The sequence below is a fragment of the Augochlora pura genome, chromosome 1 (assembly GCF_028453695.1).
Source record: "Augochlora pura isolate Apur16 chromosome 1, APUR_v2.2.1, whole genome shotgun sequence".
Taxonomy (NCBI): domain Eukaryota; kingdom Metazoa; phylum Arthropoda; class Insecta; order Hymenoptera; family Halictidae; genus Augochlora; species Augochlora pura.
The window spans coordinates 14,955,580-14,977,703 of NC_135772.1; the positions used below are offsets into that span (position 1 = coordinate 14,955,580).

Below are 22,124 nucleotides of genomic sequence, written 5' to 3' on the forward strand. Positions count from 1 at the left end.
CATTTAATGCAGCAGCCAACAGCAGATTTGTAAAATCTGCTAAAAAGCCCCATACACGCGACGCCCGATAACATGTATTCTCGAAGCTGAGATTTTATATTCGGAGTCAGCCTCCTCGCCTTATAATATCCATCATGTTTCACCTCGATCAGCCACCGGTGCCATTTGGAAGAAAATCTCCAAGGCTTTTCTTTTTCTTCGACAAAAGTTCTCTCTCCACACCGAGCAATCGCCATTTACGTGTAGACTTTTTCTCCGGGGCTCTCAATCTCTGTCTCTGTTTCCCTTCTCTTCTCTCTCTCTCTCTCTCTCTCTCTCTCTCTCTCTCTCTCTTTCCCTCTTCCTCTCTGCCGCTGTTCTCTCTTTGTTTCTGCCCGTTCTTTTTTGCCGCTACGTCCCAAGTCACGTTTTATAGTCCATCGTAATTATAGGTTTGCAACAGTAAGTTATGCGTAAAATTTCTGAACGGGCGAGCGACCGAGAGCGGGAGCAGGAGAGTAGCAAGCAGCAGCAGCTGTAAAAAGGGTAACGTTTATCAAGCAAGTGGAATCCTGATATGGCGGTGCGTTCTTCGGGTAATAAGCTCACGGTCATTACCATTCATCGCGACCGGTATATATACACTTGCACGCCGTCGATCGGCTAGGGACGACTATATAGACCGGACACGCCAACGAAATGCGGCTTCGTTAACGCTTTTCGATCGCTTAGAACTCTCCCACGCCAACCCGTCTGATCCGTTTTAATTATCAAAGGACAACCCACCAATTATTTATACCTTATCGTGGATTTATACGCAACAGTTGTTCAGAGTTACGCGGTTTCCAAGCATCCAAACGCGGCGATATACTCCGGTCGGCGAACAATTATGCGACGCACGGAGCTCGTTAAGAGAACGATTCAGAACTGTCGGGGGGTAGATAACGCTTAATTAACAACAAATCGCTTCGCAACACTGTCTCAGCTATTTATTAGCCGCCTTAACACGCGTTATCGCGTCTATGTAAACGTCGCGGAACAAAATTGCCCGTGGATGCGATCGAATGTTGAATCCTAGCGTTGCTTGAAAGAAATAACGTACCGTTAAGCCGACAAAAAATTATGCAATTTGATGCAGGGCATCGTCTGAGATCGGCGCATACGTGATCTCCGAATCCATAAAGCTTGAAGCGCGCTCATTAATTGATGAATGAAAAAATAACACCAGATAGCACTTATCATACATGAATATAAAGCGTGAAATTAGCTGAACCGAAATAAGACGCTAGAGAACCGAGCGAACGCTCGATCTTCGGCACGAAAAACCGAGTTGCAATACCGCTTTCATGTTCGTTAATTTTTCATCGAATCCGTCGCTCTGACAACCGTAAAAGAGATTTCTCTGTTGCAAAAAAAAAAACCCCGGCGAAGACCCTCGCGAGTCGTAGAACTTTAATACGGCGTCAAAGTGTTTCACGTAACAAGGGGGAGTCGCAGTTTCTCGCTTGTTTCCATTAAAGAGAGCTCGTTTCCAGAGAAAATCGCGCGCTTCCCTCCGCAGGAAATGCTGACTCGCAATTATTGCATTTGCGAAACGACGCTAAATGTTGTTAGATTCTTGTTTTGTGCTAGGGCGTAGATACGATCGAATATAAAACGTTGTTCGCTATTTATAAAATAAAATTGTCTTAAATTACTATTTGCAATTAATACCTGTACAAAGTTGTTACGGCTTTATAAAATGAGAACAGGATATGAAGAAAAAATACAAGACTTATCAAACTAATTTAAGACAAAGATCGGCTTACTTAAACCCTTGCACTACTACGAGAGACGTACGAATATATATTTATTCATTATATATATTTGTCAGTGTTGAAGTGTAGATAATGTAAGGGTACAATTTTCTATCAATGTGAAAAATGTGAATAAAATCCATTATTTAGTATATTGTGTTGCAAATCCTCACAACGAGTTTGACACGATATTATAGATCAAAGACTTAATACTTTGAGATAATTCTCTCAGATTGAAAAATTAAGTGTTACGATAATCTAGTAGTATATTTTCTCAATATTGTTCACATCCTTATGAATATTGAAAAAGTAATTGCTGTCGCTTAATTTCTCAATTTTAATTTTCTGATTAGATAAAATACTTGATTTTCACAAAAGTTTAGTCATTGGTAGTGCAGCACACTATACTGAAAATTAATTTTCAAGTTCGATCAAGATATATGCGTTAGTCCTATATGTTAATAAAATTATTTCAATCGGACTAATTGGATTTTAAGGAGGACATAACTAAGTAGTCCCTAACCCGATCGATTCCGTAGTATCGCGAGAGACGAAGCTGAAAATCATTTCCGAATCGACGTGACGATGTTGCGGCAAAGAATAGCACTTAATCTCCGATTCCGTGTGTACGTAAGGTTCGCGCGCTAATTATAAGCCGGAGCGAAGTCCTATAATTTCAGTATCTCCAGTGATTCCCGCTGCGAAGGACCGTGCTGCATGCGATCACCGATCCCGATCGAGAGGCTATTATACCGGCTCCGGGCTGAAAAGAGTATCGAGAGAGGCGAGCGAGCGAGCGATTATCAGCCCGGAGCGGGCTCTTACAGGCGGTTACATTGTTACAAATGTCAGGTCCCTAGTCTAGTCGCCGGGCATGTCGATCTCACCCGAAGAATGTACGACCTTGTACAGAGCGCAGCGGTTCTCCGGCGCCGTTGATCGCGCACGGTGCACCTGCGCGCTGCGCTCGACGGGCGATCTCTCGTCGACGATGCACGTGGTGACCGGGATGGCGTGCAACGACGTCAAATTAGATGTACTCGGATCTCTCGGTTAATTGTTTCACGCGAAAAGAACCTGGCTCGGGTGGTTTAGCCACCGTTTCCTAGACCTCGTCGTCGGTTCGCCGCGGAGGTTCGCTCGACGCTGTTTTACTTTGATTTTCTCTCTTCTGTGCTCTCGCGCCGAGTGTTACAGATACGCGGCAACGAATCGCCCGTGTCGGGAAGCTAACTATATTTGATCATAAATATTAATAGACAGTTTATTACGCCACATGTTATGACAGGAGAGCACGGGCGCACGTGTTTCCAATAGATCATTCCGCGGTACTGCCTACACCTATATGTATATCGGAATTACGCGAAACAACGCGGAGATTTCTTTTATTATTTTCGGCCGATCATTTACGTAACGCCGTGCAACGTGTGCTCTAGAGTTCGGACAGACGTTTCTTATGGGTTCCCGCGCGACGAAATTTATTTTTTTGAGAGGTTAACGATGATTTCTGACTGCGAAGGTATCGCAAATTTTAATGGTTGTGCAGCACAGTTGGGCATTAGTCGATTACAATTTCGAATAAATGCTTCCAATCAAATTTGATTCGAGAAATATTTAGAATATGTAATACTAACAGACACGGCGTGAAACATTTTCTGCGTTTGTTAGAGAAGACTGGCGATTTTGCTTTTCTAAATGCATGCTTTCTCTAAATCCAATCCAATAAGACTTGCGCGGTTCCCTACATCGAGAAAATATTGCTGTAAATAAATTTTTGGTCTAGTAATTGTATGACAAAGTGTACGATAAAGTGTATGTATATTCTGCGTTGCATATTCCGCATTTAATTTATACACGTGTAACAGCAATATTTGCATGGAAAAACGAGAATGTAAAGATAGGTCGTACGTGCAAACGTTCCACTTCGCAACTATCGGAGCTATGCATGTTTCGTAGCACATAATGCGAAACGTAATCGGTTTCGAACTTTACAATTAGAATTTCAATATTCAGCGAGAAAAGCGATAAATGTGTGTGCGACGGCGACCGGTATGGTATAATGTAAAAATACCGCGCGACGACGACGACGACGATTGGCGATCGACCTTACATGTACAGGTAAAATGACGCGTGCATCCGACGAAATTAAATGCACGTCTCGGAACGATGAATAACGCAATGCCAGGAGAAGGCTTGTTTCCAGACGATCGTGCATCCAGTTCCCTTAAGTGTGAACAAGCGTATTAACGATAACGCTGCTGGCCTCTATTTATGATCACTTTCATTGACGTCTACCTTGCCAGTTGACATACGAGCCATGAACGTTCTCCTCGCGAAGATAAGCTTCTTTAACAAAGGAAACGTGCGCGCAAATGCACGGCGCGGCGAGCGACCTGGTAATTTGCAGATAGTCGAATATAATACGGCAGAGGCCAACAATATTGTAAATAATTTCGAGCCAAACTGTCCGCGCTTAATGGACGAGAAAATTGCATAGACGTTAATCCTTTCCGGCTCGAATCGTGTTTGTGGCTGTTCGGATAATACGTATCGTAAAACGAAATTTAAATGATTTATATTACCTTTCGTTCTACTGTTTATTTCATTTGTGTAGAAACAGTACATCTCAAGGTTACGTTATTTATACGTTTATATTATGTATATATCTTGTATTATATATATAATAAGATAATATTATATATAATATATAATAATTACAATATAGTATATCGAAATATAATATTTATATAATATAAGATATATATTTATATATATAATATAAATAGCTGAAGTATCCAGGTGACGTGCAAAATTCACCTTGACTGGTTTCCCAAGGTTAAAAAGTTCCTTTTCCCAATATAAATATCGCTTTCGCCTCAGCTCAAGGACCAATAAACAATAACAACCCATGCATTCGGAACAAATTTCCAATTTTTCGACTTTCAAAAGAACCAATTTTTGAGAATTCTGCGGCACCTTTCCGGCACTGTTTTTCACTAAATCGTGAGCATAGAATCGATCCAGCGTGGCATTTACTTTCTTTACAACCTGTACAGAGCGCCAGCAAGATTCAAACGGCTGCCAGGACCTGGATAACATATCTGGTGTAAATAAACTGATTTCATTCCGCTATCCTAAGGCTGTCGTTCGCTATCAAAGTTTAGCACGAATTCTGCCCGTCGAGCGTAGAATTCAGAGTACTGTTACCGTGTTTTTCCGTAGCGTTATATTTGTCCGGAGCGGTTAGGATAAGACAAGCCCGGCTCGATAGCGATATCAATGGCGCGAATTCGGGAAAATAGACACGGGCATAGACACGGGCGAAGATCACAGGATGTAGGGTCGCAATCTATGTTCTCAATAAAACGAAACGGTAGCTGATCTTATCAAGGAACATGTTACTTACAATACTGTCTCTCTGTACTGTTACAGAAGCTTCGTGTTTTGAGAGTTGCATTCATGGATGTATAGAAGAGGTAGGACGTTCTTTATAGTATTCTTTACGTAGACAAGTATAGTGATTTAAAAAGAAAGGGAAACCGATGTGACATTCGATAAACGTTATTACCAAGTGTACGTCAAGAGGACAGATTCTAAAGTTCATAATTTGCTCAATAACTATTACCGAAATCCTACGATCATGTGATCTCATGAACACTTTCTTTCCATTTCACATTCAACTTGTACAATAATTACGATTTCGACATTGATCTTTTCCTAAGTCAAATTCAACTGCTGATGCAAATAATTGAATCGCGCCATGAAATTACATCGGTTCGTTGAATCGCAGCTGGCAAATCAAAATTGACACCGTCGATCCCGATCGAAGAGAAATCATTCGAAAACGAGCAAGTGCTCGAGACTCGTGGGCGTAATAACACACGATAGTGGAACCGCAACGAAGTGTTAGCAACACTGTACCCATTTGGAGCAAGTTGACGCGGTCGATCGTCTACCTGCTCGCCGGTGATCACCTGGAATGCGACTTTCCACATGCGCTTAAAAAGTATTCAACTGGGCGAACTGGATCGGATCCCCGCGAGCGCATTTATCCTGAAACGGTGTTGGCACGCGTGAAACACACCGCGTCTTCGCCATAATTACTTAGTCGTTCTCCGGTTGCGAACCAGGCTAATAGCGTTACACTAACTATCCGCTGTTACGATAACACAGAGGTTCATTTCTCTTCTCTCGTATAAAGAACGTGTCCCGCTGCGTGAGATCTTATTCATGAATTCACCTTGCTGTTTTTTGCCTGCGTCCGCGCCGCCGTCGTTGCGACTGGCGCAGGATATCTCCAACTTCAAGCGGAACGTTCGATGCCAGTGCTTTATCTTTATTGCCGCGATGAAAATCCCCGACCACGGCTGTGTTATTATTTCGCCCCTTGGATTTTCCGCACGAGATCGAATTACACGTTGAACGCTTGAATGTGCCGTTGATCTTCTAAGTAATTCTTTTGTATAGACTTTCGCGTACAAGCGTATTAAAAAGTATTTTCCTATTATAGGATGAAATATTTTTCAAATCGTATGATTTACTAACGTAAAATTTATATGGATGAAATATTTTTCAAATCGTATGATTTACTAACGTAAAATTTATATGCCATTATTCAAGTTGATCGACGATTAGCGTGGAAACATATCTTTTCAATATTCATTAATTTACGGCAATAAAAAATAGTGGAATTAATTATAATATACGATAGACAATTGGGCTTTCTTATTTACTTATGTTACCTATATATTATAAGTTCTTTTATTTTACTATGTTGTATCGTTTTTTGTGCAGTTTTCTTTTAGATATTTTAACGCCTTCGATTTCAATCAAACTTTCAGCGCGCATACAATTTGCCAATATTTAAGCATTTTTTTCTAATTTTTTTTATAGACTACAACACGGTAATGGCTAAGTACTAAGTAGTTTAGTGCAGATCGCTTCTGGTAATCCATGATTTATAATTAAAGATCATTTAGCAGATCATCAACAATTGCGACAATGTTGACAAGAAACTATGAGCGTTGGTTTTAAATGTGTGTCACCGAGGGTGATTTCAATGAGAGAAAGTCTTTCATCCAGTGTGCAGTTAAATGGTTTATGGCGATATGATTGTCCTGTCAACATTTTCAAATTTAATGCAGCAAATCTTGATCGTGATGTAAAAATTTTAATAGAAAGAAAATTAAATACTGTTATATCAACGTATAATTTGTTAGCTGCTTCTACATGACCAGAAAGTGAAAAAGAAAACGTGATATTTGTAAATTTCTTTCCATAACTTAAAATTACTGTCTGAACAAAATTAATACTACGGTATCATTTACGAATTATTATTATTATACGAGTACGCTATTATTTAACACGTTCCATGTACAAGAATTTGTCATTCCAAACGAGCGACTTCCACTTGTTCCTGAAATACTGTAATAACAACTCCATGGCAAAACGGAGCCGAACGCGGCGTTAAACCGAACGTTAGCTTAACAAACAATAAAACAGCAATTTGGACGGTTTATTTGCGGCTCATTTGGAACTCTATAAGAACAGCCACCGAGATCGGGATGATACGCGCCTTGGGGCACCAGGCAGTTGCTAATATGACGAACGGACCATAGCGGGCTCAAGCGATTTATAATGATCGGCTCGTGTAAACAGTAGCCCAGCAGGCTGGCTACATAACAAATTACACTACCTTCTTTTTCACGCCTACTTGACCGCTTCACCTTCGTAAATTTCACTCGCGCCAGACAACCCGGTAGGACAGTGATGAATGATGTGTCCCGTTATTATGTCACACCTCGAACCCTTCGCGGCAACTATGTCGATCTTCGGGCACGATTTTCGATTTAGTTGTACAAACTAATTAATTCGAACAGCGACCGGGAACGATTGCTAATAATGTTACAATTACATCGTAAGGTACCATTATAAAATCTATACGTTTCGAAAGCATCGTAAGCGCGTCAATGAATTATGATACTCGGGCGTAATCGGGCAACGTTAAATTACACATCGCAGCACCATTTTATAATAATGAAAATAATCGATTTAACCGAATTATTATTAATGATACCGCATTTATGGTCCGTCGTCGCAAAATTAATTCCCTGTCAGACGAACAAGCCGCGGTTGTTACAAGTTGCACGACGTGTCCTTTGTCGTTAAATAATTCACAAGTAATGCGCACCGTATTGCTACGGCAATTAATGTCATAACGTTATTGTTATTAACGTCATAACATTAATGTTATCGACGTTGTAACATTAATTTTGTATTTTAATTTATGAAAAATCCATGTCTTGGTACGGACGCGGTTTTCAGCGGGGTTATCACTCGACATTACCCGTATCGTCGCACGCCACAACTGTCTAAATAACAACGTCCATTAAATTGATCGGCCTTTCTTCGCGCGAAACAGAAGACTACGATTGTCACACGTGGAACGAGCGCCGGCATCCAACGAGGTAATGGAACTATGAATCCTCTTTTTCTGCCGGCCGCTCGCGGCTCGTTCCCCGTCGACAGTTCGCTGCCGCGGGACGTATGGATACCGCAAGGTCATTCAAGGTCATGCAGGATAATTCCCTGTCTAACATCACGGGGCAGGCATGTGAAAGATGTCCTTCAGCATTGAAATTTCTCGGCGCGATCGTAAACGGTGCGATTTATCGAGTACTCATGTTTACTAACGCGAAACATCTGCTTGGCCGAGGCATTACACCGTAATTGCGCCGCGCGAATATTAGTCTTTATTGTGACCAGCATTCTTTGTTTCGGTAGCGACGCCGTCGGATTACACGTTCGTCGACGTTGATCGTGTCTTTTTCACTTTATACAAGCGCGTCGGTGGAATTACAGATGCGCCGGGACTCCAAAAAAGTTTTGATTCTAAAAGATTCTAAAAGCGATGCCGAATAATTAAAAAGAGCACGACTACACTCGTGGATTTTAACTGAACATTTTTCGCATCAATTGCAAGAAACAAAACATTGCAAGGAGTGCAGCACTTCTCCTTTCGATAGTTTTGAAACTTTTTTAAAGTAACAAAGAAATTGCTAATCTCTTGTAACGTTTTCATTTGACAGTGTACCGCGTCGCGTTTATCCGTTTTTAATTATAAATGCATAAAACCGGCGGTCTAATAATAACGCTCGTAGCGATAACTGTGAATCTATACGTCTTAACACTCGGCTGATAAAGCACCGTTGCAGTTTACCGCAATTTACTGCAGCCAGAATACGAGAAGCGCATCGCTAAAATCGTTTTTGTAATTTGTAATGACACCGGATCGGTATTGTAGTGGTTGTTCTCAAGGTATTCTTCAGAAACGACCCTTCCAATTTAAAAATTAAAGCTTTTCACCATAACTTAAGTATACTACGGTGGAAATAAATCGCGTGTCTAACTTGCATGCGTCATTGTTAACCCTTGAGCGGTCGGAAAATAAGCGGAGAAACTTCGTAGCACCGTGTATTTTATTTTCGCGTAAGTAAAATTTAAGATGAAAACTTTTGGCTAACTTGTATTTCTTAGAAATGCTTTAAAAAGAGTATGGTTTTGCTGGAACAAAATGTGATTATAACGCTTGTTGAAATTGATGATAATTGAATAAAGTATTTCAATGGACAAGCGTGGATCCACCTTAAATTATGGTAACAACAATTTCTCTAAATTTGCATACAGTCGAGTATTATTAATATTCAGACACCGTTTAAAACTCAATAATACTTTTTAAAAATTGCACTAAACGATTTGAATTTTCTTGAAATGAAAGAGAATATTTTGTTGTATCTCTAGTGGTATAATGTCGCTAATAAGTCAACGAATTAAAGTAGTCCGTTTACTTCTCAAGTAGGCGATAAAGGCCGCTTATTGCTTTTAATTTATGTATTAGACGCTACGTCTTCTCGGTCATCGAGTGTACGTGCATGCGCGAATGGACGACGTATAACGAAGTCGCATTTAATAATCCATTTCAACGCACTGCATTCACCTGTCAGCACGTGAAAAATCCCAGCGCTATAGTCATTTCCTGCTCATGTATTATAAGCGAACGAAACACGTGCACTTCCCTTTTCGCTATTATCGACAGAATGTACGTTGAAACTATAAAATAAGATCACAAGCTGCTTTATCTTGATACCCCCGGTGCTATACTTCGCCTTGCGCGCCATAAATTATGGGGTACCTCATGGTACAGAAAATCCATCAATGACTTGCGCGATTCCTGTTGCTACTGTCGATTTCAGACTGACGAGAGAAAGAGAGAGCAACGTGGTTGTATTTGAAATTGGAGCATCGATGTTCTATTAAAAATTCACTTCTTAGTTATTTGTGGCGATTCATCGTCAGAAATTTATTTCTTAGTTATTTGTATCGATTTATCGGGGAAATATTCTGTCACAGAATATACATTTTTTGAGGTTACAGAACATCGGAAATTTTGATGTAAATAAATCAAATAAAAGGCATTGTCGATGAAAACTATGTCAGTACATAACAATAAATGTCAGTACGCTATATTCAGAATATGTCAGAAAGTTATAAAAATCAAAATAAAGCATGAGGCAGTGATAAGAGTCATGTATGGAAAAGAATATCAGTCAATATCAAATTCGTGAATTAATCACAAGTTTTATTCAATCTGTGCAAATACGGGTAGATATTAAATTATTTTTATACACATATCACTTATTTCACTTCGAGATTATCGCAGAGAACCGACAGCCTGTAAAAATGAAAGATACCTAAGGGAACACCATAATATACATCAGCTCAAGAGAAAAGAGCAGACACTGCGCGCACATTTTGAAACTTCCATTTCGTCCCCCAAATATAGCGAGTCCTAATGGACTTCAATCACTAGTTTAGCATTCTTCAACATGCTATGTAACCACGTCACGTTGGATGATAAATCAAAAACATCATCTTTCCTACCAGCAACGTAAATGATTTACGTACTTTCGCGTTTTCGCTGTTTCAAGTTAAACATCTTCCAGACGATGACACTCTGCGCTCAACAAGCTTTCGTCTTCGAGTGATGCGGCAAATATTCCTCTTTCCAGCGGTTTCCTGTATCTTCCAGAGGATCTTCGAGCACGACGACTCTCGAGGTCGAGGATGCTTCTATGTTTTCTTTCTCTCAAGATTATTGACAACCGTGAAAATGCAACGCAATTGGATAGAATCCAGGAAGCGTAACGAAATTTCTGGCAGATCGAGGAGACCCGAGGGCACGAGAGAGCCCGCGCGCCAGCCATTCGTCAGGACTGTCGCCAAAGCGAAAATATTTCCTTAGTGTAGCAATTTATAATGCGCGTGTTACGCGTAGAATAAGACGATTTAACCAGGAATGTTGTATCCATTTTGTACAACGTTCCCATAAACAACAGAAGACGACACGCTGAAATGTCTAAACTTCCGAACGACGAAAGGCAAAAGACTATTTTCGTCGAGTGAATTTCGCGACTTTGACGATCATTGCATTGTTTGCACAAATGAAAAAAAGAATTGCCAAAAGAAAATAATTCGCGAAAATTCATAAAAAAGTCTCCCCGGTCCACCAATATGGAATTGCCATAGTTATTAAGAAACCGCGTAATCGATTTCATTGCGTTGCGATTTCAAAAGAGAGAAATATCTTCGAGTTGTTGAATTATAAAATTAAACGACGTGATATGTAACCATCGACGTTTCTCGAACTGGAACGAACGGGTCGCTATTTTCTTCGATGGAGTTCATTGACAAAGTTTTAAACTAGTGAACTATGTAAAACATTTCATCGCGATAAAAGTTTCAGTTAAATCGCGGTTCAAGCTGTTAATAGAAACCGTTTGAATGAAGCGAGTCAAAGATTTAAAAAAATTCTAGATCTTCACGGTGGCATTAAACGTAGAATGAAAGTAAAGACGCTGCCCAAACCACGATCCCAAAGGGCGGTTTTCGGGTGATAAAGGACTGAAGGAACAAAAAGAAATATTTCTATTATTTCCCAGAGTTCAGGTAGAACTATAAGGTAATTATATTACTGTCGTCGTGTTAAGACTTATGCATTGGTTAGGCTACTGCGTTATAAGTAACCTTTCTTTAACCCTTTCGCTACGAAGACCGACTATAGTCGGCTGCCGATTATAATCGGTGTCCGCGACACTCCCGTGACTCGCGATACCCAAAATCGATCCGGTTTGTACCCATGCTCCTAAAATTTGTTAGCATTTGTAAATTTCTGAATACCCACGATATACTCATTTTTATGTTTTATAACTCTTAAAAAAGTATACATACAAGACGATCCCAAAGTGCCATTGGAAGACGTAAGTGCGAACATCGAAGATTACCGATGCGCAATCTGCACACTGGACGGCGCGGTGCCCCGTTCAGTGGCGCTACTGCCGTAGCGAAAGGGTTAATAGATACGGATAACTTAAGAAAATTGACAACTTGAAAAGAGGAGATACGATTGTTAGACACTCCTCTTCCCTAATTGTCGATTTTTATTTACAAGCTGAGAGACAATTGAGAAGAATTTACTGTACCTGCAGGTTACATGAAGCATCGAAAAATGGATTGAAAAGGCTATTGTTCTCGACGGTTTATCAGTATTTAAATATCAACACTTTACCGACTTGTTACTCGATTGTCATGACATCAATAATTTGTTATCTATTATTGAGGTAATGGTGCTTTAAATAATTATATAAATAATTCAAATATTAGATAATTTTTATGACAAATAAAATAAATATTGTTTAAAGCTACTGCTGCGATAATAGAAAGTGAAAAGAAAATAATGGCGTGATAACAGAAAGATAAAAGAAAATAATGCTCATGATAATAGAAAGCGGATAATATAGAAAGCACTTTAACAAGGTTTGATTTGACATTTTTTAAAGCAAAAGTGTCGGAGAAACGTTTACGACCGAACGGCCGGTCGGTAAAGTGTTAATACAAAATTGCGAGTCAAGTAGCCATTCAGTTTACGTTAAAAAATGATGAGCTGCGGAATCTATCGGTAGAAATAACAAAATATTGTACTTCACCTTGCACAATACGTCTTACAGCCTCTTCGAAGTTGCCGTTTGCGTCCTTCAAGATAACGTACATGTATGTGAGCATTCCCCAGGGACACTGGAAAAATTTGAGGAGCTCCGTGGTGTACAATAGTAGAAGTTCTGCACTGCTATCTGCAAACACAGAAACACGAAATATTCAATCAGACTCGAATATCTTTGATGTGTTCGTTCGATTATAAATTGGCATGATCGCAAACGAATTCGATGTTGTATTTTGTCGGCTCGGCGTTATAGTATCATAGGAGAATTATGCCAGAATCGCGTATCTGTTGTACATGTTCTTACAATTGCGTAAACATTTCCTGTCGCTTCAAAAAATAACATCGAATGGCTAATACGAAATATTATGCTCCAAAAATGATAAAAATTTAATTGTAACGCAAAAATCGTTAGGATCTGTTAAGTGATACCAATTAATATTAATACAAGGTAATCGCTAATATTTTCAATACATGAAAAAGAAAACAGATGATTACATTTTCAAATTAGTGTTTCGAACCACGTTTACAAATTCAATAACGACGAACCGAAAGATTTACGATTTTATCAACGACGCTATTAACACCATTTTGCGACAAAAATATATTCAAATTAATTTTCAAACTATCATGCGCGCGACGATTGACGAATTCATTAATTTTTGGAAAATAGAAATCCACAAAAGACAGAGACAATAACGACACCGATACCACATTATTTTAAGGGGTGTATCTATTCTGGCATTCGTACCCGAATTGCACTTTCTCGTAACTTTCTAACACCTGTTACATGTAACTTTATGGCGGACGTTGAATTGAGAGCAGCCGGTAAAGGAAACAGGCATTTCTCTGGGCTTGTATTATTCACGAACACCGCGTGTATGTTCAACGAACGCGTTCATTACAAGGGCGACCATTGTTCCAAGTATTTCACGAAGTTTCAAAAGTTGGAATAACGATGACCGAACGCAGCGTTATGGCAATGATTCCGTGTTCACCCTTTACATTATAACCTCGTATTAGAATTGTTATAAAGAACGTTCGAAAATTACAATTAATATAGACGTACAAATAGTTTTTCGTGCATAAATATATTAAAAAAAGTTATATTTAGATGCATCAGAGCCCAAGGATAACTTTCTCTAGGATGGTGGTCTATTACTACGTATTATCATATTCAACATTAAGAATGTGAAAAATAAAATTTATAATCTTGTTTAAGATCCCCCTTAATTTCCGAGAAGAATGAAAGAATTACCGACAAAATGGAGGCATTAGAAGCGTCTCTTCCCTGTGATTTAGTTATTTAGTTAGTTACGATTTTTCGCGTCTCAAAAGTCACCCCTTCTTATTAGCGAGACCCAACAGTCATGTTTTTGGGCACGTAATACTCGCAGATATAGTTCGGCCAATAGTGACGATGCTAAAAAATACTGACGATGTTATTAAGAGACGAATACAGAAGAAATATCAGATCGGAGTCGCTCTGTATCGATGGACCTCAACTCAGTATTGTTTAGAAATGCCACAATCATGTTATACGTGGATTGTCTGTAGAAGAATGATAACGAATAACAGCGATCCAATTGTCGTTCAGCTTGTCAATAATTGGACAATTTTGCTCGTCCCAAATTGTCCATTCGTTCTTTACAAGCTGAGATACATTTGGTGAGAATCTACTGCACGAAGATTGTAGAATCGCGCGATATCTTTCGTTCCAAATGAAATTGATTGCAGATGTTCGACGCGTCGGATCACCAAGGATCTCGCATCAGTTATCGGGAATCGACGAGGGGAATCATCGTTCCCATGAGACTGTAATACAATATTCACTTTCCGCGGCTACAATGTAGTAATCATTTCTCTACAATGAACCGTCCGCGGAGAGAGACACTTTGCGGCTCGGGCAGGTGTCATATCCACCCTGTATAGACAGAGTTGACCGCGGTTTCCGGATCGATCGAAAATAATCGTTCCTAATGGTTACTATTTGTGCAAACCTCCGCGCGGAGGGTTAATGGTGGTTGGTTGATTCGCGCAGCCCGACGAGGACAGCACGATGGTGGTGGTTGTTTCACGATCGAGGCCCGCGTGCGCGTACAGGGACAATAACTTCCCAGCGGTGCGACATGATATATTGAACATTAATGCAGCCAATAGTAGCGGCGTCCGCTCGGTGCAGCTCCGCCTATAAGAGAAATTCTGGATGGTTTTTAAAAGGCGGAAATAACTTTCCCCTTCCTTCTCCCATTGTACAGTTCGCACATTACCGTGTTGCTCCCGCTCGTTCTCGGTCGCTCTCGCGCCTCGCCAGCAGTGCGGCTCCGCGATAGAGAGAGGGAGGGAGAGAGAGAGAGAGAGAGAGAGAGAGAGAGAGAGAGAGAGAGGGCGGGAGAAAGAGTCTCCCTCTCCCATAGCCACCCCTCTTCCATTCTATCGAATAGACAACACGACGCAGAGAGCAGGTGCCGTCGTGGTGCCGCCGGGACGCCCGGCGTTGGTTCCCTCCTTTTCCATGTGCAGGTGAACCCGGCCAACCACGTGCTTCGCTCGGTACATGCGCGTATGCCTGCTTCTCTCTCTAGCACCCGCTTGCATCGCCGTGGTGTCCATGCGGGAGAGAGCAAAAGAACCGTTCGTACCGAGGGAGACAGAGACACCCGAGGGCAAACCCGAACAACGGAGTGGGAGAGAACAAAATTCAACTGGAGAGGACAGAGAGAACGGAGCGAAGTGGAGAGGGACTCTCTGGCTGCCGAGGGAGGTCTACTCCAGGGGCATGGAGAAGGAAAGACGAAGAGGACCCGACCTAGGTCGCTCCTTTCGATGCCATCCTGTCCTCTCCGGTCGTTGACGGTTCCGTTTACCGAGAGAAACAGCGAGAGAGAGAGAGAGAGAGAGAGAGAGAGAGAGAGAAGGAACTCCTTTTTTGTCTCCTCTCTTTCGGAATGATCTCCCTCTACCAACCGGTTGATCTCTCTTCCTCTCTCTCTCTCTCTCTCTCTCTCTCTCTCTCCCCCTCTCTCTTCGTCTACACTGTTTCTCTCTTTCGCGCGCATGTGTCTCTCCGTTGTTATATGCCTGGTATTCTTTCTTCCTCGCGATCTTCAGCGAACCTTTCACCGTTCGCCGCCATTTTGTCCGTGACGTCAATGACGCGCGGTCTCCGTGTGGCGAACACAGCGGAGAACCAACCGCACGAAAGTCGAAACGCGCAAATTTTTCAAGTAGGTATTTGGCCCCCGGTTACTCAGAACACCAAGATCAGCCGTAATTGCGGTCCCAGCGACCCGCATATTCCAACTGATTTTCTTAACGATGCTTCCCATGGGACGGAAACTACATTTCGGGATCGATTCTGCCGATCTCTTCAGCATCTTGTTGCAAGTCTTGTCTAACATTTCTAAGCGCTCTAGTCGAACCATTTAGGCTACTTGTCGATGTACAAGTTTAGTGTCACCGAAGTGAACATTGGAACATCCAAATTTTTATTGCACGTTTCAACCCCCGCTCTTTTTTGCAACGCTATAACGAACATCCTAAAATTGGCTGTGCTTAGAGATTAGAATTCCAACCATCGTAGTCGCTGAACAGAGAATTTGAAATAATAAATTTACGCTTAAAAATCCGCAGTGCAGTTATTGCTGTTGCCAAATCCAAGATACAAGTTAACTATCACGATCCGATTGTTCGAACTCCGTTCCGCGAAATCTTCGCGAAGTTACGACCGGAGTTTTACGAGGAGTGATAAATAAAACTTGTATCTGGATCTGTAAGAGGTTTTACTCATTTTGACCCGGAACCGGGATTCTTTCATTAAACCCATGGGTGGGCTACCGGGAACCCAGACAATGATTTGTATACCGCGTTTCCTTCAACAATTTTATATTTTGTTTCCAAGGATCTCGTAAAATTGCTCTAGACTTTCTTTTCTTTTTGGACACTATTTCGTGGGAACAGTTTCGACTGAAAAGGAACAAATTGGCAGAAGTCCTGAGAATTTGTTGTAAATAAATTTGTAATATATTTTTCTCTTGTTAATATTTAGCGTTCCAGGTGCTATGGTCTTGTACACGGAGCAAGATGTGTAACGAGATGCCATAGAATTTTGTAACTGCTTCGGACATAGTACTTTTATTTTATTTTACTTATAAATATGCACATTGACATTTTGGAAGCACCTGTCTCATTAACGGGTTAACAGCGTCGCGTCGCGCCGTTTAATCGCGGAGACTGCGATCCCGCATCGTGCGCGGAAGAAAAAAGCACTAATAATTTGATGCAGCTGATATTTCACACGTTAACCACACCGTCACCTGCAAGTGCAACGTTTTGTTCACATTTAGAGTACAATTTGTATGCTGATGCGTTTCTTATGTTTCATTTGGTTAGCGTGCGCAAGCCGCAACAGGTTTGCCGAATAATTTTATGCTTCTGCTTTTATCAGCAATCGAAACGCGGTGTCGAGTTACATTTAACGCAAACTCAATTAATGTATCTGGAACCATTAAGGTAAAGAAGATGAAAGGCTTTGTCGTTAGAATTGAACCGACAACGCCGGGGAACTGTTAATTATTTTCTAAATTAACCGGACCTCGGTGATACAGAAATTTGTCATTTTGTGTTATATTTTCCAATATTTTATCAGTAATAAATTTAAAGTCTCTTGATTTATCTACATAATCTTTCGCTGTTTGCTTACAAGTTCAAAGTAGCAATTTTAAAAGAACGATGGAACCGAGAAAATCGTCAACGACTCGAAACCCTGAAAATTATCGAAAGTCTACGCACGCGGTCTTCGGGCACAGCGCTCTCGACCCGGTCCTTAATTATTCCACGGACGGCGTACAATTACACGTGTTTTACACTCGTCGCACGAAATTTTATTTCTCCGGTTCGCCGATTAGCGCCCGGCGTAAGATACGAGTCCGCGTATACGAACGTGACCGCGGCTTTGAAACAAATTTTTGCGAGCGCTAGGGGCAACGTGTAATTATGTAAATACGGGGAAAATATCTGGTGTATCGACGATAAACAGTAAATTGAGGAAGAACGTGGAAACGCATGCCATCGGTGGATCCCTCGCGCGCCCGAGAAAGATAGACGGGCCAAGCAGCCTCCGTGCAAATTTGAAAGGGACGGATTGCAAATTACAATTTTCGTCGACACAGTTTTGAAGAACGTAATTAAAGCTCGACCCGCGAAGAAATTCAGAAGGTAAGAAAGGCAAAAAGTGGAGAGGCGCAGCGGCCCAACAGAGATTTGATCGCATCTCCGTATGCAAACCGGCGCGGATGCGGTGCCAAGCCGCGCCCGGCCTCCATCTCGCATTGGTTCCCTGAACGATTCCTTGCCGGCAATTATTGTAATTTTATTGTGAACATCGATATGATCGTATACGAAACGGCTGGTTATCGTGTAAGCCGAGGCCGGCGAAATAACCGCCTTGTAACAGGGCGTGTACCGTTCATGACTTAATTTCGAATGCATAAATGTTCCCGCGCGTCTTTCATTAGCAGCCCGTGCAATTCGCGATTTATCGCGCGTCCCCTCGCGCGGCAAATGGCCTCAGTCCGATCAAAACAAGAACCCTTATCAACGCGATATCCAATAAATAAAGAGTAACAGAACAATCGCGAGGAAACGTCGATTGCCAGACATTCTGCGCTCGGTGAAGTTCTCCGAATATCTGAAATTATGAAAACAAGCGTTCCCAACGAGCCACGAACTTTTCTCAAAGCATTTTTTTATAAAACAATGTCGCTTTATGTCTTCGAGATACTCGCAGATCGGAAAGAGTTTCCATTAACAGAGAACTCGCAAAGTATAAAATGAAGAATGCTAAGAAAATTCTTGTGAAACAGAGATTCTTGTATCTTTCACGCTATCTGCTGCATTCTTGTGCGCATTGCTTCTTCTTTCGATGTACATTGTGTGTCATGGAATGTATACTTAAGCCGGCATCGCGTACCAATAATAACTGTTAATGATCTCTTTAATATTATAATATAAAATAACGTAAAATAATTTAATTGAAAAATCCGTATCCAATTCTCTTCAACAGCATGCACGTATGGAGCGCGTACACTTTGGTTTTGCCATATATGAAAGAGCCCTATTCACTTTGTCCCTTCCTCTTATCGCTGGCGCTGGCTCGTAAACAAATTTCCGAAAAGAACGATAAATAAATGTCAGTGAAAAAGGAACGTGAGACCAGGTCGTTACGAGAATCCCCTGTTGAAATCGGTATCAATAGTTGAGAGCGCTTGACAAACATCCTCCATGGCTGCTACGTCGAGTTTATAAAACTGTTCCCTGTCAATCGTCGAGTTAAACGCGATAGTACTTCGATTCTCGTACGAAGATACGACAGTATAAATGTTTATGCGGGTAGGTGTAGACCAACTGAGAGCGCTGCAACGAAAATGCCGCAATACCGATACTACACTGTACCACAGATGTGAACGTTTCCTTGAAATGTTTAGATGATTATTCATATTAACCCTACACACGCGGAACTAGATATCATTGAACAATCCCTAGCTTAAATTTCTAGTTACAGCATATCGTACAATAATCACTTTACCAACCTACGTAAACGATAATGTCTCCTTTGTATCAATTTTATTTTATTTCTTTTTCCACGTATTACCTTTTATTGCGCTGAAGAGTTCTTTCGCGCGAAAAAATGAATGAAATTATTGGAACTCCGTAATATAAAAGCCTCGTGTGCAATGATTTCGTCGAATAATCGCAGTAAGCATTGCCGCGGTAAGCATGATCTGTCTGCGTCCGAAGATGTCGATAAAAAATTTAGTATATTTTTGATCTGTTAAGCGGTTGATGGACGCTGATTTTACGGCGAATAATAAATACTGCGCAAAGCTATTATGAACCATGCGATTAAACATTGTTTTATGGCCGTGGAAAACGCGTCTTACGATTATTCGATGCCATAACGATGAAATATCCAAGTAGAGATTCTTACTGCTAACGACAAACACACCACTGGAAAAGGTATTCTTCTTCTTCGATTGCCAACGAATGGCTAATTTCATATACATTTAGTATGCATTTTATTGACCGACACGACTTTCTACCGCTTAAATTTGCATGAGCTTTTCATCTGAATTTGCTTCGCTTTCTTTTTACATCGGTATCTCCCGCGCGATCGTAATTACTTGTATCACTTTTCGCACGGGCTTTGTGAACAAAAATGGATACACGCCCGACGACCAAGTTTAAATTCCTCATTTTATCATACGTTTGTTACATACGGGACACTGAATTTTTATACATAAAATATCCTTTACGTAGTTGGTATAACCTGGACTTAAGCAACAATTCATTTAGATAACAATAATGAATTCGGTTATGGAGGGTGTTACAGAAATGCGTGTCGAAACTTGGAGAACAGCGCTACGCACTAAAATAAGTAAAGAATTTCCATTGAACAAATTGAAACGATGTTATGCTATACTCAGGATGAAAAATGACTTTGATACTATTCGGGCGATTCGGAAACTATTCAGCCAGTACTAAATTCAATACGGAGGCGTGCAAGTCGGAGAATTTGTGGGAATTCAAGAGGGCTTCTTTTTTTTTTCTTCCACGTTTTCCGGCAACGTCTGCTATACGTCCACGTGTCGACTACGCACGTGTTTACGCGGTGCAACGTCACGTATAATTGCCGTGATGATGATGCCGGCGCGGCGCGACCTCGGTGTCATGCAATCTTTGAAAAGAAACATAGTCGCGAATTGAAAATTCACGTGGCTATTCATTCTGATAAATGCACGTACTCTCTCATTACGTAAACGTGACTCATTTTGATCCGTCGGCCGCGCCGGCGATCCATCTCAATTTACCGTCTCTCACCTGGACGATGATTACGCTTCACGAAAGCCGGAGCGCGCCCCACGAAGATTATCACTGCTGCGGGGCCGAAGTAGTTCATGTGATAATTGCACCGAATAATTGATTTTCACTCTAGAATGTACTACCTAGTGCCCGGTTGCGGAACTTCGTCCCGTGACACACTTACGTGTCTTTCGACCGGTCTTACACCGATCCCCGTATCTCCTGAGTTACGACCTGACATATTTTTCAGAAATATCGTGAAAACAATTCCCCAATACTGAATGAAATTACACTTCCTGATTTTCATACTGGTTTTGTTAATTATTCAAACATATCTACGCAACACTAAAGAAAAAGGGTAGAATGGAACATACAGTTGGTACATCTTTATTAAAGATTATAGTTGTTGATCGGCGTACGTTCGATTACAATTAATGCATCGAGTGGCAAGATTTCCATTAATGAATTAGCAAGCATATTACGCATGAAATCTGCCATTTTACAACGCATTTATCAACCTCATCGTTTTATCGCTCGGTGTGGCTACGTTTGAAACTTGTTCCAACGGTCGGAGGTGTTGCGGTGGACGGCACTATCCGCGAGCATGTTTACCCTAATTGTAAAACAAGTTGAAAGATATACCTGCGAAGTAGCTTGCACGCGGCTATGGTGATCGGGATTGGTGAAAGATGAGACCGTCGAGGTATCTGATAACGCGGACATTGATAAGACCTCGCGTACCAGGAAATTGATTAACGCGTCGAATCCCTCGCAATGATTTCGAACGAATCGTGAAACACGAAGCGGCTGGGATTGATAAAGCATTGTGCGTGTATCTGTGTAGATTGGACTGTTCCTGCAATCGTCAGATTGGAAATTCTGAGGACAGCGGCTACTTTATATTGTAATAGAAAGATAGGGACATAGAACGACGCGTGGACGATTTTTAATATTCCATTAGCTTCGATATAGATTTAACAAATCCGAAAGATATAATTCTATCATTATGCTACTATAAGGCTTCCAATGTCCCAGAGTTACCTCAAACTTCTTTTCAACATTTACACGTTGCAATCCTAAATTATACACTTTATAAAATTCGTATTACGTGTCCAGACGAAACCTAATGCGGCAATCAATCTGGTAATATAGGATACGATTTTAGGGTTAACTAACCTCTGCAAATTCGTCTTGCGGAAAGGAAAATATCGAACATTCTTATCGGGTCTCGCGTGATTGGATACCTCACGAATGCGGCGGAGGTTAGCGAAATGTTGCATGGACGTGCGTGTCCTTCCATTTCCATTCTCTGAACGATTTTATCGTCTGTACTTGGACTGCACGCCCCAGCTATGCTGGGTGCATAAGTAACTGGCATTACGCGAAATACAATAAAGAAAGGACTCCGGTAACGATATCCGGTAACCAAAACCTCC

The 22,124-nt window shown here is 41.1% G+C and overlaps 1 protein-coding gene across 3 annotated transcripts in view; it reads right to left on the reverse strand.

Annotated features, from left to right (window-relative positions):
• Nucleotides 1–10,392: 10,392 nt before the first annotated feature.
• The window catches only part of LOC144472121 (uncharacterized), a 67,082-nt gene continuing 55,350 nt past the window's right edge, over nt 10,393–22,124 (reverse strand). For all 3 annotated transcript variants that reach the window (XM_078184880.1, XM_078184889.1, XM_078184897.1), the window contains 2 exons: nt 12,818–12,961; nt 10,393–11,735 (listed from right to left, as the gene is read on the reverse strand). In XM_078184880.1, coding sequence (XP_078041006.1) covers nt 11,653–11,735; nt 12,818–12,961 — 227 coding nt within the window. In that variant the 3' untranslated portion in view covers nt 10,393–11,652. The remainder of the gene's footprint in view (nt 11,736–12,817; nt 12,962–22,124) is intronic.